General features: G+C 56.4%; 1 protein-coding gene across 1 annotated transcript; it reads right to left on the bottom strand.

Annotated features, from left to right (window-relative positions):
• Positions 1–203: 203 nt before the first annotated feature.
• Positions 204–2692, bottom strand: CLDN17 (claudin 17). The gene has a single exon (XM_037161523.2). It carries the CDS (start codon positions 1665–1667, stop codon positions 993–995), a length of 675 nt encoding a protein of 224 aa, XP_037017418.2. The 5' UTR covers positions 1668–2692; the 3' UTR covers positions 204–992.
• Positions 2693–16487: the final 13795 nt, after the last annotated feature.

The following is a 16487-nucleotide window of genomic DNA, read 5'->3' as shown; positions in this document are numbered from 1 at the left end:
CTCAGAAACAAAGTGCTTCCCCCACCCATTTGTTTACTGGAGAATAAAAGGAAGGCACCGTCTGAGCGTCACTAATCGCCCGATTCATGACCCGAGTCTTCTTCGCTCGACTCGGCGTGTGTGGGCCTGCTCAGTGACTAAGGAGCGGAGCCGGGAAGGGAGACCGCCCCTCGGCACCAAACCCCAGCGCCGTGGGGGGGGGTCCGCGTTTCCTGTCTCGGAGAGCCGAGGCCGCGCGGACCTCCTCTGGCGTGGCCCGTCCGGGGCGAGAACCACAGGTTATGAAAGCATGTTACTTCTCATTTATAAGCTGGTTTTGAATATACAATTGTAAGCAAGTTTCACTGTATACACTAATCCTCCAAAATCCATCTTGTGAAATATCCTAAAACAAACAAGAACTCCCTTTTCCTGACAGCGTTTGGAGGTTGCGGCATTAGCTTTCCTGGAGGGGTAACAGGTCCTTTCCCCCAACGGGCGTCTCCATGTTTTTATAGAGTCGACTGAAATCCTGACTTGATGGCTATTATTTTTCCAGGTGAACTGTTTGAGAAGAGAAAGTCATCCCTGTAGTTGTTGGTCTGAGGAACAACCCAGGAAAGATTCCAGGCCGTGTTTTAGAATCTTTTATTGCTATGCATCATTCACCGCAATGTAATTTGGATTTCTGAGTAAAGGACATATGACTGTTCCCAAAAGGCCATCATGATACTAAGCCCGTGGACCTGCTGGAGTCTAGACTACACGGGCTGGAAGAGGGCGCATCTGGGTCCAGCCCCGGTAAACGCATGTAATACCGGCCGTCAGAGCGCCCAGCGCAAGCCCTTCCACTCCCACCCCCGGGGACAGACAGACTGCCAAGTCTGCGCCCGTGACAGTCTCAGCTCCAGGGCGGGCGCGGGGCCAGGTCTCCAGCCCGACGTACTCAGAGTTCCCGGCAGGACCGTATAAAATGCACCGACCACTGTCCGAGTTGGGGCCCCACGCAGGGGTCAGACGTAGCTGGTGAAGGTCCTGTGGGCCGTGGCCCCGGCCCTCTGCTTGTCTACGTGGGGCGCACAGTGTCCGGAGGCCGGACGGCGGTGCCTTCGCCTCTTCCAGGCACGGCAGCAGACCCCGCAGAGCAGACCCCCTCCGAGGAGGAGGAGGGCGGCGCTCGCCCAGCCCAGGAAGAGGGCGGCCCCCAACTCTCGCTTCTGAGCCACGTGGACGGCCGGGTTGTGGAAACCCCTGACGATGATGCTGGCTGTCCAGCACACTGGGATCAGAACAGAGACGCCCGCCAGGAGGAAGAGGGCCCCCGATGCGCCCAGGAGGCGGGCCTTGGCCCTCTCGCTGGAGGGGGCGCACTGGACCCCCTTCATGCCGCAGACGCCCACCAGCAGGGCGAGCAGGGCCAGCGCCACGGCCACGCACATGAGAGCCCGGGCCGCCTCGAGCGCGGGCGGCAGGGCCAGCAGGGAGCCGTAGACCTTGCACTGCAGCACGGCCGTGGCCTGCCGGACGCAGGTCATCCACAGCCCCTCCCAGATCCGCTCGAAGACGATGATGTTATTGCCCACGAAGGCCGACACTTGCCACTGGGGCAGGAGGGTGGCCCCCAGGGCCCCGGCCATGCCGAGGAACCCCAGGACCAGCCCGGCAATCTGCAGGGGATAAAACGCCATGGCCGTGACCTTGAGGACGGGTCCGCCTGGAAGCTGCTCACGATCTGAAGGCGGAGGAGGCCCCTGGGTCTACGGAGGACATGGGTGGCGTCTCCCACGGTGACTGCCCATCACGCTGCGTCTGGGCGGCTGCAGGAGCGCCTGCAGTCGGGGTGCACTCCCTGCTCGGAGTGTCTGCTGGTCGGAGAAGGTGGCGGAGGTGTGTCCGGAAGCTCCGCCCGCAACGTTAGTGTTTCTCACAGTGTCGTCGTCCCAGCCGGGCTGTAATTAGTGGCAAAGCTCCCATTGCGCAATGCTAACACAGAGCCGGAAACTTCCCGTCTGAGAACCCCAAGCGCACACACTCAGCCCCAACCAGACACAGCCGCCGCCGAAACCGGGCCGCTCTGTGCCGGGCAGACGGACGGCGCGGTGCCCCCGGGTGATTCGCTCTTTTGGTCTAAGCCACCTTCCCTTTACTGTAACTAATCAGCTCTGGTTTGGACACACACTTCTGCACATGCAGAAATGTTTAGGTGTTCGTTTCAAAGCTTCCGTGAAAACCCATGGTGATTTATAGAGGTGGAGTCCAAAGGGAGAAATTCGGATTTCACAGTGAATTCTCCAGACCCACGGAGCAGGGACCAGAGAAGCGCTTCTGTGGACGGGATTTGCCGTCTGTTACCATGTTACCTTCCCCGCGATGAAATCCAGATTGGCCGGCGTAGCGCAGAAGACCAGCCGCGAGCCGGCTCTGCCCACCTGGGCCAGGCCTCTGACCGGGGCTCCGTTCTGTGTTCTCACACAGCTTCCATCACAGGGAGACTTGTAACTGTGCAACAGCGGTTGAAAATACACGTGATCACAGACTGAGACACAGCTGTGGGTAAAGAAACGCAGGAAGTGGAAATCACAGCCTACAAACAGTGTGTACAGATGAGACGTTAACGTGATCGTGAAGTGAAGGGAAGGTCCCCCACGAAACAGCACGTGTAAGCCATAGCCTGATGCTGGGGTGGGGATCGGCCGGACCATTGTCATGGGAGAGCGAGGAGGGCGAGGGGTCAGGAGGGCACGGGGTCAGGAGGGCGCGGGGTCAGGAGGGCGCGGGGTCAGGAGGGCGCGGGGTCGGGAGTGGCTGCCTGGGTCCAGACATGGGGCCAAGGCGCCGGACTCCTGCAGACGGGAGGCCCTGGCCCGACGTGGGGGCTGTCAGGGCTGGAGAGGCTGCCGGTGTGGGCCGGGTGTGGGGGTGCTGTCCCCACCCTCTCCAAGGTCAGTGCAGAGTCGTTGAGCGGTGTCAACACGGAACTGACACACCCTGGCACATCTGCATTGCATGTACAGATATCGTTTTAGGGGGGCCCTAAATGAAATTGATAAAAGTTGTGTGTTTACTCTCACACACAAGCTTCAGTCACCTCCCCGCTGCTCAGCGTTGGACGCAACACACCCTTCGAGATGCCCTTCCCGCGGCTCAGGGCAGTGTTCGAACTTGTCGGTGCTGATGCCTTCCGTGCGTCTGCTGTTTTCTGTTTCACCTCGTCCACAACAGCAAACTGTTGCCTTGGAGGGATTTTTTTTATCCAGGGAAACAAGAAAACCTTGCTTGGGGTGGGACCAGGTGAATAGGGAGGGTGGGGCCCAGGGTCGCCCAGGTTTTGGTCAGAAAGGACACATGGACAAAACCAGGGGGGAAGGTGGAAGCAAGGGAGGGAGGGAGGTTTGGAGCAGGGAGGGGAAAAATACAACTGTAATTGAACAACAATAAAGTGAATTTAAAAATTTCACTGAAGCCTCTCTCAGCCTCTCACAACGACACCAGCTGGTGCACTGATACAGATGGGTCCCCAGAGCACGCCCCTAGTGGGGGAAGCCTGTACTACAAGGGGCCCACCCTCCAGAAGACTATTCTGTTTTTTTAGGGGTTCCTGGCTATCTGGGGGGAGCGGATCAGAAAAGCTGTAGTTTAATAAGAGCTGCCGGCAGCCAGGTAGTGGCAGGGAAGCAGGGGTGCGGACGGACGTGCCGCATTTGGGCCCCCCCATGCAGGTGGGTGACAGGCTGCAGGCAGGGAGGCGGGGGGATTCCTGTCACGTCTGGGGCATGAGCTCCATCGTTGCAGGACTGCTCCTCAGCTGTGAGGTGCTGACGGGCCAGCGCCGCCCCCCCACAGGGGGCATCCGGGCTGAGTGACAGGCGTGAGCGGGAGCTGCCTGTGAGGCACCCCAGTGGGGACATGGGGGTGCACCGAGCTCGTGGGAAACGGTGGGCAGTGCCGCGTGTGAGTGGTCACCCCTCCTCTGTCCCATCCACAAGTTACCTGTGGTCAGGTCACAGCCGTGGCAGGAGGCAGACCCCCTCTGTCCACGTGGCCTGCCGGGGCTTGTGCTGGGGCCGCAGAGAAGCTCGCTCGGCTGAGGGCCTTCCGACGACTCTGCACCGACGGTAAAACGGATTCGACAGCAGCCGTGCTGTGCCGTCCGCACGAGCCAGCGTTTGAGAAGTCGGGGCACAAGTCACCATTCTCACGTCTGGTAGTCGCGTGGGTCAGTCCCGGGGGCCACGGTGGCCGTCATCAGGTCGGGAAGCCCCTCGCTGGAGAGACGCGTCCCCAGGGACCAGGAGAGTTCCGGTTCCTGTGGGCGCCGCTCTGAGCCGCTTCCTCCTCCTTCTGAGTGGAGTGGACGTGGGAACGTGAGCTGATGTTACAGTGGACGTTTTCCGTACGCTGGGTTCACGATCCAAAACTGACCAAAATCTACCCATTTAATTTTTTCTGACATTTCTTTGAGATAAACAGTTTGGTTTTAAACTTTCTGTAGACTTTACTTTTTGGAGCTGTTTAGATGTAGAGAGAAGTGGCCAAGATCATACTGAGTTTCACACTTTACACCCAGTTTTTCCTGTTGCTGACCCCACACACTGGCACGGGACATTTGTCACAACTAACAAACCAGTGTATTATCATTATTAACGAAAGGTCACGGTTTGTTTTCATTACTCAGTTCTTCGCTGGTGCCCTTTCTCTGCTCCAGGGTCGCACCCAGGACACCACCCGGCCGCTGGCTCTGAGGATCCCTCAGGCCGCCTGTGGCTGGGACAGTGTCTCAAACCCTCCCCCATCCGATGACCCTAGAAGTCAGGGGTCACTGCTCAGTTATCTTGCGAAATGCCTGTTTATCCCAGTTGCCTTTTATCTTTCTCCTGAGTCGATTGAGACCGTGGGCTGGGGAAGAAGATCCCGGGTACAGCGCCCTTTCTCCCCACCGTATACCACGCGCGCGCCATCGACCCCGGCGGGACTGTTCTTGGGGTCCTGTTCGTCTGGCCAGGGCAGGAACGGTCCGCTTTCTCCCCCGGCCCCTGGGGCAGCGGGTCCCCGGATTGCGGGGCCGCTCTCACCGATCCCCACTGCACAGCCCCCACACATGAGCACAGGGCTTGCATCAGTTACTGGGGCTCTTCTGCACGGGGCCTTCATCCTTCCCCCTTAAGTATCAGTTTAGTCAATCATCTTCTTATATCAGATGGACTTACAAACACTCATTCTATACTCTGACTTGTAATCCAAATGACAGTATTTTTTTGCTCAAACGTCTCCAGTTTTGGCCACAGAAGTTCTCTCTGTCCTGTTCTTGCTGCTTTCATGCAGAACTTTGCATCTTTCCGAGCGGGAGGGCGGAGTTGGGTGGCACCCCGCCAACTAACAGGTGAGGCCGAGGCCCAGCCTCCGGCAGCGTGGCCTGGAGCCGGGCTTGACAGCCCTCCGCTGCGCTGCCTTTGTCGAGTCCGATTAAATTCAAGTTAAAGGCTCCTTTAGCCTTAAGAACGCATTAACTTTCTCTTCCAAAAACAAAGTAAAAATCAATAATGACTGGCACTTAATTATTCGTTTAATTGCGTGGGGACGGGAACCTGCCCGTTTCTCCTGTGGGTCATTTGGAAGCTGTGGCAGGTGCTCATTAAACCCGGGCTTCCCGCCGCCCTCATCCAGGGCTTCCCTCCTGGACGTTTCTCTGGGGACCGTAAAGGCGGTCCCCCAGAAAGGTGGGGACGCTGAAGCTTCACGCAACTCTCCCCAACCGCACACATATCAAGGCCAGGAACGCTGTGTCTCACTTAGTATCAAGAAGAGAGAGAAGACACTCCTTTCTCTGAAAGAGACAAGCCACGGAGGCCATGACTCATCAGGATGCTTGGCCAGGCCTCAGGTCGCAGAAGAGAGAAAATTCAACCGGAGGACGGATAATTGAGCTGTGACCCGAGGGACAGAGGCTGCCCAGACACCATCTGACCCCACGGCACCCCCGCAGAGGGGAGAGGAGGGGCCGCATCTGTGTTGGTCGTGGGAAAGCGAGTTTAGGGGCAGCTCCGGGACCCGGCCAAGGGCCTTCGGTAGATCCGCAGCCAGGAAAGCACTTGAGTCCCCGCGGCTTCCTCGCTGACTCCTGGTGCTTCTGTGGACGTCTTTGCGGGATCCGTCGAGGTCCCAACGCAGGGCCACCTTCGCAGTCTTGTTAGGTGGAGGGTGTACTTCTGGGGTGTGCCGGACAAATAAGTATGTATCAGTGATCAATAGTTCCCCTGCCGATGTTCTGACGCCCTGGTCCCAAGGCATCTACGGTGGTCCAGGGTCACAGGGACCGACTGGTGGACGCTAGTGAGCAAAAGAGAGTGGGCGTTAATAATATCCCTCTTCAACCCTGAAACGCACCTGAACTTCCCAGGGCTGCCCCCCAGGGAGAGGGCTCCGACTTTGTCCCTGTTCCACAGAGGGGGCCGTGGGAACACAGACGAGCTGGATGGGCTGCCGGGGACCTGAGGGGCCTGAGATGGAAGCCCAGACCAGGAGACTACAGGCGTGGTCGCTGCGTGGACAGACATGGAAGGCCGTCGCATGTTGGAGGGATGGGAAAACGGTGTCCGCAGGGATGACCGGCGACCACTCACGAGGGGGCCTTGCTCCAAGGCCCCCTAAAGTGGGTGAGCTGCGCCGGCACCGGCGAGCCGGGGAAGGGCAAAGGCTGCTTCCGGAGCCGCTGGGAGATGCGTGTGTGTTTGGGGCGTGGCTTTCAGTGGCCCTGTGATGACCGGGAGCTTCCCTGGCATTGATTGATTGGTTGGTTGAATTTGTTCGGCTGGCCTTGGCTGGTAGAATTATATGGGTTTCAGCTGTGCATGTCTGTGACCCATCGTCCACGGGCTGGGTCGCATGTCCCCACCCCAAGGAGCGTGCCGGCCATTCAGCAGGCGAGGCCCGTGAGCTGTCGGTGCAGACGGGACGTGTAAGGAGGGCTCTGCTCCGTTTTCCACGTAAATCCAGGGTAATTCCGTGAACGCGCAGTGAAAACCAGGAGTGCGGTGACCAGGAAGTGGAGTGGAAGTTGAGTTTTGTTTCATTTGGAACTTATCCCATAAGTCACTTGTCATTTTAAAGGCTCATGGCATCTGTGACGACCGTGGACTTGGGCTCTCAAATCGAACACCCGCGTCAGGCCGTCTCCGTAGCTGTCATGGCCCCGGATTTGGTGCAGAGGCAGCTTCCAGCGGCTTTTGTGTCCCCATCCTAGGCATTTCTGTGTGGTTGCATAAGGAAACGGGTGCTGTTTTAAATGGACCTCTTTCTCTTTCAACGGTCGCTTGTAAGTAAGACATGATACCGATGTTTCCAAATGCGCACTTTACGCCCTCTGTGACTTTCGTTCCAGAACATTCTGTAGGACGTTACCAAACATTCTCTATGAAGCGAGGTTTGAGGTCCGGCAGGGTGGTGGTGCTTCCTCAGTTATGACGCGGGTCAGGGTGAGCAGGACAGTGTCCGCGATTCGGTCGGCCACAAGGAAGCCTGGAGCCCCGTTCCGTGACCTCCAGTGGCCGTGGGGTCCCAGCCGCTCCGAGGGGGGCCAGTGCCCAGGCTCGGGCAGAGCTTGGGTGAGATCAGACACCCAAGAATAAAGCGAACATCCTTGAAGGGCAGCAGTTTAAGGGAAAAGACCAAACTAGAAGGAAACGTGCACAGTAGGTCTGACGGCAAGGAAGCCCGTCAGCTTCCGAGCAGGTTTGGGGCAGCCTGAGACACTGGTGGGCTGAGCCGATCACTGTTTGCGTCGACCATGAACAGCAGGCTGGGGGTCAGCGAGAAGCAAGGCTGGGTCGGCAGAGCCTGAAAGCACCAGCAGGGGCAAACCTGACTCCCCTCTGAGTTCAGTGAGTTCCCACAGTCAGGTCGCCAATGAGCAGGGCCCAGCCATGCGCCCAGAACAGCAGGGCGTGTCCGTCCCAGCATCTGGGGACCAGCGGAGGGAAAAAGGGCAGAACCGGACCCCAAATACCGAGTACGTGATTGTTAGGAACAGAATATAAAACAAAATGCAGGCTCCAATTAAGAGGGAACTGTTTATCTAAAAATGAGGGGTGTATTTGGGACAAAAGAAAGGAAATGAAAATTTAAGAAAAATTACATAAATGAGAAAATGGGCTTTACAAGAGTTTAAATGGCATTAGGCCATTGAATTACATTTAAGTAATTATTCACTCCTGACAAAGAGGGCCATGGCCTTGTAGAATAAGACTGAGTGTTGTTGAGGATGAAGTCCGATGTAAGTTTGGTTGAAGCTCCTTTTGTCTCCCTAATTTTTCAAGTTTTCACCTGAGCATAAGTTTTATTTCAGCGAGAAAGGGAAGGAAGAAGGGGGGAGAGGGAGACATCAGCGGGAAACATCAGCCGGCTGCCTCTCCTGCGCACCCGAGCCGGGGTGGAGCCCGCAAACTTTTGGTGGCGGGACAGCTCGGGGTTGGAGCTGCTTTTCACTGGGGACACAAATAAAACGAGAAAGGCCGTAGTCAGTGACGATAAGTGAACAATTTCCAGAAAGGCAGGTTTTGACGTTAGAATCTCCAGATTGTGACAATAAGGAAGCATATTTAATACTAAACAGGCACATTTAAAAATACCCTTTCTAGGTGTATTGTGGGCAATGACAAAAGAGAAAATGTTACCATAAATTGATGAAAAGATGGCTTACAAGGAAACAACTGTCAGAACGACAGCTGCTCTTTCCTAGCATTTCTCTTTTTCTAGCTTTATTCAAATGTGATTCACGAAGAGAAATTGTACTTGTTTGAGAAGCATAATGTGATGTTTGAAACGCGTCACATCATGAAATGACGGCCGCGATTGAGCTCACTTACAGGCCCACCCGCTGTGCGGGAGGGTCTCCGATTTGCGAGGAGAACAGCAGGGTCCCATCTCTGGGCGAATTTCAAGTGTGAAGCCCAATGTTTCTACCTGCGGCTCCTAACTCACCTTACGGCCAAGACTCTCGCCTGAGCGCACCACCTCGGCTTTCCGGCAGGTCTCTGGTGCCGCCATTCGTTCCTCCCACCGCGCGCTCAGCCACGTGGCTGGGGCTGCCCACGAGGAAGTGAGATCACGCAGCGTGTGTCCCCCGTGACTGACCGACTTCTGGCGTCATGCCCATCAGGTTTACCCATGTCGCCCTACAGGACCGGGTGGCCTCCCTTCGTTTTATTTTAAGACTGAAAGCATTGCATTTCGTGTGTAAACACACATCCGTGTCACCTTTTCATGTCCAAGCATCTGCCCACAGTCACATACGTCGTGCCCTGTGTTGGTGGCCGTGAATGAGGCCGCGGCGCCGTGGAATGTAGCTGCTCCTTTGGGACGGTGACTTGTCTCCTTTGGATGTGCACCCGGCAGTGCAGTTGCGGGTCACACGGCAGCTCTGGCCTCAGTTTCCCAAGGACCTGCCGTGCTGGTTTGCACTGGTTTGCGCTGGTTTGCGCTGGTTTTCGTGGCAGCGGCACCGACCCCGCACCCTCCCTGGCACTTCCCTGCTGATGTCAGCCGTCCTGCCAGGTGAGCGGCGACAAGTCAGCCCTGGTGATGAGTGATGTCCCGACCAGCCTGGCTGGGGCATCCGCGCCCCCGGACCTTCTCTGTGCACCGCCCACCCCCCACAGCAGCAGGTCCCCGCTGACGGGCACACATTCTTGAGCCCACGTGCCTCCCCTGGGTCCTCACGGCCACGCCCGTGCTGACACCGCCCGGCTGTCTCCTCCGGGGCAGAGCCCTGAGGTGCACAAAGGTGTGCGCCTTCTCACAGTTTGAGGTTCAACCAGCGTAGTCACATGCTCACAGCCTTCTGTGGGGACACGTGCAGGGAGCCAGCCGAGCGGCTCGGGGTGATGGAGGTACCCGGGGGCCTACAGTGGGGCGTGCGGGTGTCCGCAGGGGACCCGTTCCCCTCAGCCCACACATGGCTTCTGACGGGGTGGCGTTTTCTCAGGAGAGGTCCGCTCCAGCGCTCGAGGGACCTTCCTCATCTCCTCGACACGCGTGTTGTTGCCGGTGCCTTGGGGCTCCTGTCCCCTCCACCCCAGCTACACCATCCAGGTGCTCAGAGCTCCCTGCACAGAGGACCACCTGCGAGCTTGTTAAGGCAGCGCTGAGGTCTGGGTTCTGTCCCCAGGGACGCGATTCAGTGCGGCTCCAATTCGGCACCCCGGGTGAGGCTCGTTTGCAACCCGGCCAGCTCCGCAAACCCTTCTTGCACATCCTGGTCTCCGATCTTTGCCCTCCCTCATGGTTTCCAACGCCCTTTGACCCCACGGAGCTCCACGGGTCATCGACACCCCATGTGGTCAGTCTCTGGCTGCCACTCCCGTCCTCCCTAAGGCAGGGGGGTCCTTTCTGTGCTCCCTCGATTTCCAACCCAGTTGTCTCTGCTTTACTCCTCTGGCAAAGTCTCCATATTGGCTCGACCCAGCTCCCGCGGACTCTCCTAAACCCAGGAGCTAAACGCAACTGAACACAAGGTCAAACCAGACCGTCTGTCGCCATCAGCCTCCGGTGGGTCCCATTTCTGCCCGGCACCCTCCTTAATCACCCTTGCCTGGTCTGCCATCTGTCCCCTCGCCTGCTTCCCCGGCGTCTTGCTCCGTGCCGCTGGCTGTGGCTGGCTTGCTGCTTTCTGCTCCGCTGAGGAAATGGAGGAACTTCTCCTGCCTCTGAACTGATCAGCTGATGGCAGCTGCATTTAGGGTCACCCCTCGGCTGGGTCCACCTGCTGTGCCCAGGTCCCTGTTCATCTCCCAGGGACGCCCCTCCCCATGTGGCCGTCCTTCCTGCATCAGCATCTTCCGTCCTGATTCTGTGCCCCCGACCGTGTTGTGTTCCAAGGCCGCACCACCGACCACGGGCACAGCAAGGGGCTGCAGGGACACTGACTCATGACCTTGCAGTTCTGGGCTCGGGATTCCAAGGTGCATTTGCAGGGCTGGCTGCTTCTGCAGGCTCAAGGGGACAGCCCTCTGCTGGTCCCCCCCCAGCTTCCAGGGGCCCCTGCGTCCTTGGCTCACCCTGGGAAGGGCACCCGAGTGGCCGCCCCCATCTCATCTATTCCCCCCACCTCCTCTGCTGCACCACACGCCCCCTTCTCTGCCCCTCACCCCCGCTTACCCGTCCCTCTGGGAGACTTCTGTAATTGCGTTGGGCCCACCTGGAAAATCCGGGATAATCCCCCTTCCCAAGACCCTTAATCAGATCTGAAAAATCCCTTCCCCTCCTGGAGATTTGGCTCCGGCATTGGGACCTCTGGGCTGCGAGTTCTTCCAGTGGAAAATTAAAACCTACTGCACTACAACAGAATTAAAAAACCAAACCAAACAGGACAAAGCCCCACCTTCCTCCTGGCTCCACAGCCCTTCCTGGGCTCTTTAACTCACCCTCCCGCCCCAGCTCTAAGCAGGCTTCCACCTCACGGCCGCCACAGACCCCGTTCTGAAGGTCGTCCGTGGATGGTGTCCCCTGGTGGGCGTCAGCGTCGAGTTGGGTCCATCTGAATGGATCACGTCTGCACCAGAGGACACACCCCCTGGGCGCTCGGCACCTTCGTCACCTTGCATCACTGGCCACTCTCCTCCCCAGCCGTGTCCCCTGACTGCAGCTCTCTGTCCCCTTCCCTGGGAATCACACAGGCCTCAGGTCTGGCAGGACTGGAGGCGCATGGCCACCTGCTGCAGCGGGACCCCCAGACTGCCCGCCATGCTCAGGGGCACTGCTCCCCGCCTGAGTCCCCTCGGCCAAAAGCCTGTCCTTGCTTTTAACCTTGTGGCCTTTTCACGTCACCCAGGTCCCAGCTGCTGAGACCTGTGTCAGCTCTGCCTTCACATGCACCCAGAAAGGACCACCTTCTGCCGCCACTCCAGCCCCCTGGCTACAGCTACCGTCCCCTCCTGTCCCCACCCATGAGTGCTGTCTCTCTGCTGTCCCTGCTCCCCACGGCCCTCAGACCCTGTCACCTCTGGGAAGGGCATTCCTGCCACTGCCTAGTCCCCAACACAAGTCTGGCCACTCCCTCCCTCACTGGCCCTGCACAGGTGAGGTGAGGGCAGCAGGGGTCTCCATGCTTGTGCACTGCCATCTCGGGCTGGGTCACTCCTCCTGTGCAGGTGTCCCTCTCCCTGTGCAGGTGTCCCCCTCCCTGTGCAGGTGCCCCTCCCTGTGCAGGTGCCCCCCTCCCTGTGCAGGTGCCCCCCTCCCTGTGCAGGTGCCCCCCTCCCTGTGCAGGTGTCCCCCTCCCTGTGCAGGTGTCCCCCTCCCTGTGCAGGTGTTGGCCCTCCCTGTGCAGGTGTCCTCCTTGCACGTCCAGGTGGTTCCGCGTGCACTGCCTTCAGGTCTGAGCCGTGTCCACTCCACGTGAATGAACCCTCCCCCGCTGGCACCTGATTCAGACTTACTTTCCCGGCAGTGCCCCCCCACCTGTCGTGTTACACACGTGCCGATACACGAAGGCACCAGAGGAGGAGCGCGAAGGCTGTTTGTTCAGAGCTGGCTGTCGCGGGGACATCAGCCACTGTCATCTGTGTTTTGGCAAAGACTGGGTGTCGGGCAGAAAGGGGAGTGTCACGGTGGAAAAGGGGGGCTCAGGTGTGCACCGGCTGCGGGGCAAGCCGTGGGATCGGTCAGGGTGTGAGTTTGGCCCCTCAGGCAGGTCCTAGGTTGGAAACAGGGAAGTAAATTAGGAAAACCTCCTCGTGTGGGGCCCGTGGGGCCCGAAGGTGCTGTTTGGCTTCCTGGGCTGTGAGCAGAGACGGAGCGTGGGCTCCGGGCCAGGCTGACTCCGCGGGGCCACCTCCGCTCTGGGCAGCGGGGACGGGGGCTTCCTGGGCAGGGGGCGGAGTCCGTGTGGACGCGCAGTTCGGCCAGCGTCCGTCCGTCCGTGTGCTCAGGGCCTCCTGCCTTTGCCCCTCGCACATGTGCGGCCTGTCAATCGGGAAGCGTCCGTGTCGGTGACGGATGGTGGGGGCGATCAGAGCTGACGTCCCGAACCCCCCGATTCCATTCCCGGGGCCGGCTGACTTAAAGCGGTTTGAAAAGCCGGGGTTCCACAGCCACCGTCCTCCGGTTTGGTTGGTGTGAACAAAACTGGTTTGCCTGCAGAGGACTTGGAAATGACCTCTACAGCTCTCCAGTCTCTGCAGAGAACTTAAAAGCGATCTGTTCACCTGTTCGGCGCAGGTCACATGGTACAAGTGGCCATAATCATTACAAAGAACATTTCACTGCTTTCCTCCTCCTGTGGCTCACTTTTGACAGGAGCAAAAGAGGGAAGGATTGGAGTCCCGATGAATTTCAACCACACTCCACAGTGTGAACCCTCCTGACCGCGCAGCACCCTCTGAGGAGACCCTCTTCCCAAGCACCCAGGGTGGCCGGGTCCGGTTGTCCCCACAGCATGGCCCGGAGCGCCCTCTGGTGCTCGGGTGGCAACACAGCTTTTCCTTTGATTTCCTGCTCACGAAGGCATTTCTCTGTTTCCATGTGAACGAGACAGAGGTTTTGAGGTTGTAACGTCTGACACATAAACTGAATTCTGGGCCCAATCACTTTGATTTTAGGGTGTCACTGATCTGCTAATTCCCATCAGAGCTTGGAATACTAAATGTCTCCCCCCAAATCCTACCCTGCCTTTATCCTAAACCCCAGAAAATCTGGGTGCCCTTTGCGCAGCACACAGGCCCCCCTGCGCCTCCCAGGAGGGGCTGCTGCACCCTGGCCCGAGGGACCACCTGCCCCGCTTCCGCCCGGGCAGGGCTCTGCGGGCGTCCTCGCACCAAGTCGGCCCCACCGACTGACTCAGGGAGTCAGTGACCACTGCAGATTTGCGGAAGATTAACTACCGTGACTTTTAATATATTCTTATTGCCCTTTCTGAATACTGACGATATCTGGGAAAGGTGATGATTTAAAATTAAATACCGAAATGATAATATTGCTTATCTCTTTGAGGTAGAGTTTTATTCATCTTTTTGTTCACTGTATGTTTAATTTTTAAATGAAGAATCCGATATAACATTTTATCTAGAGCCACCAGTCAACAAATCGATTTGGGTTGTGAAATATAAAAATAAAATTGGATGAATTTCAGGCTGCAGGTCGCAGGGACCTTAATGGTCGGGGCTCATCGAACAGGGGGGGCCCCCGCCCTCCACGCCTGTCACTCCTGAGAAGTTCGTCCTGCCTGGTGCGGGAGGCCCGAGGTTCCGTAAACCGAGGAGGCAGACTGATTTCCCTCGTTCGTGGGGATTTAGGGAGAGCTCCCGGGAACCCCGGTTTGGGGGTAGACACCTTGAAGACATGGCAGGCACACACTCCGACCCTTCCGGATGGCTCCTCGGTCCCCCAGTTCCTCAAAAGAACACGCTGCGACCAGACCACTGTGGTTTACCGTGGTTTCAGCAAACGCTTGCTGCTGTCCGCTGTGCCACTCGGCGGCCCGACCCTGTGGCAACCTGCTGCTTCTGTCACTCACAGAGGTGGCCCTGACGCCCATGCCCGCCAGGTTCCTGGGAACGTTCTCGGACACCCAAGGAAGGAAACCAGGAGGGACTGTTACTGGTCACCAGGCCTGCGCACAGTGTGGCCACAGCAGCTCACCCACACCTACCTGTACCTGGCCTGGGACAGTCTGGTGTCAGCCTGCCCCTGAGTCGAGTCTCCAGCTTGTCACCGAGGGAAGGTGGACGTGGACCAAATGGCATAGAATGGTTCTGACTCCAAAATATAGTAGCATTATGGTCTGGGTAGGGCAGTAGACAAAAAGGTGATGAAATCCTCATTTTTGGACCTGATGCCTCCCCCCAGAATTCAGGGTTCCAGGGATTGTTTGGGATCCGGTGTGGCATCGAGTCCATCCTGGGCAGAGGCCGGAATCCAGGCCTCTTGACTGAGGTTGAGTCGTCTACATTGGGCCCGAGAGGTTTTCAGTGGAATAAATCTTTTAAACTCAATGAATTCAATTTTAATTAAATATTGATTTATAAGAGCCCTCCCCAACTGAATAACACCATCTGAGTTCCAAGGCAAAACTGCTTTTCTGTCACCACTGGCTTGGACATTTGTCAGAACAAATGGGACGGAGACGGTGCCCGAGTGTGCCTCCCTCAGTCGAGTGACGCGTGGGCAGGAGACCAACGTCACCGGAGCCTCCTCGCTGCCACTGCAGCCACACCCCCTTCCCCACCCTCGCACCGCAGTGTTTGGGGGCCAGGCCCCGGGATGCAATTCCATTAAGGAGTCAGGAGAGTATGAAGAGTGTTCCAGACGAGTGCCCACAGATTGGAAGATGCCATCAACCTTTACATCAATTAGTGATAATCTGCTTTGAAAAGATTCGGAGATCAATGAAGCAGAATATGGAGCCCAGAAGGAGGCAGTGAAATAAATACGCATTTACTACTGGACACATAACACATCAGCAAACTACGGGGAGTGGAAGACATAAAAGATTAGCTGCCCCAAGAATTTGAAGCTTATATTTACCTGTTGCTAAAAAAAAAGAAGTGTTTTCTCTCTGGAGTAAGATAGAGTAAAAGGTTAAATGCAGAAATCGGAGTCAAAGAGCAGAATGAAAAATCAACTCGCTCCATTGTGTTACTAATTAAGGGCAGAGCTGAAACACACAACTCACATTTGTTTACTGGCGTTGACAACTGTTTATTTTCGTTTGGATGTTCTTAAAATCCTTTAGTTAAACTCGAAATATTACATTTTTATCACACTAGCTCTTAGCCTCCACTTCAGATCGCTCATGTTTCTGGCAACGTGGTAGACCAGCTGGCTCTCAACCACAGGTCTGGTTTCCACAGATCTTGAAAGTGTCCTTTGATTCTTCCTCTTGTTTTCTGGCATTTGTAATCTTTTTTGTTATTTATATCACTTTTTCTCATAGTTTTATTATTTCCTCAGCATTTAGTGACCTTTTTCTCACCTCTCTCCTCCATAGCCCTGTTTTGATCTTCTTCGAAGTTAACTATCTCTTGTTTCTAATATACCCCAACCTTTAAAATGTACTCACAAGCTTACTGATTTTTCCCACTACGAAAATACTTGCATATTAAAAAGTGAAAGTAAATCTAAGTCAGTGTGGAGGTGTGTGTACATGAGTGTTAGTGTGTGTGTGAGAGTTTTAATCATGATTACAATGGATATAAAACTTTTACTTAAACTGTTTTTAATTCTACGTCCATACCATTATTTCAGTAGCAATATTTAGCTTGTTAGGATTACTCAAGAGCAGGAAAATGTGCCACAGGGCTGACAGGCAGGCCACTGTTTACGTGACCTTTCTCCGTGGGGACTCAGGCCCCCGGCGTTTCATCATTGTGAGTGGCGTTCAGATGACCGTGAACTTACAGAAAGAACACTGGGGAACGCGTCTCATTATTCCCAAGCATACATTTCTAGATTATGAACAGTTTCCTCATTTTTTTCTGGTCGTGCCCTGTGTTTGGAAAACAGAGTTAAAAAGAAAC

Source organism: Artibeus jamaicensis, unplaced genomic scaffold (genome assembly GCF_021234435.1).
Source record: "Artibeus jamaicensis isolate MK-2021 breed Jamaican fruit bat unplaced genomic scaffold, CSHL_Jam_final scaffold_474, whole genome shotgun sequence".
Taxonomy (NCBI): Eukaryota; Metazoa; Chordata; class Mammalia; order Chiroptera; family Phyllostomidae; genus Artibeus; species Artibeus jamaicensis.
This window is presented reverse-complemented; position numbering and strand designations above follow the sequence as displayed.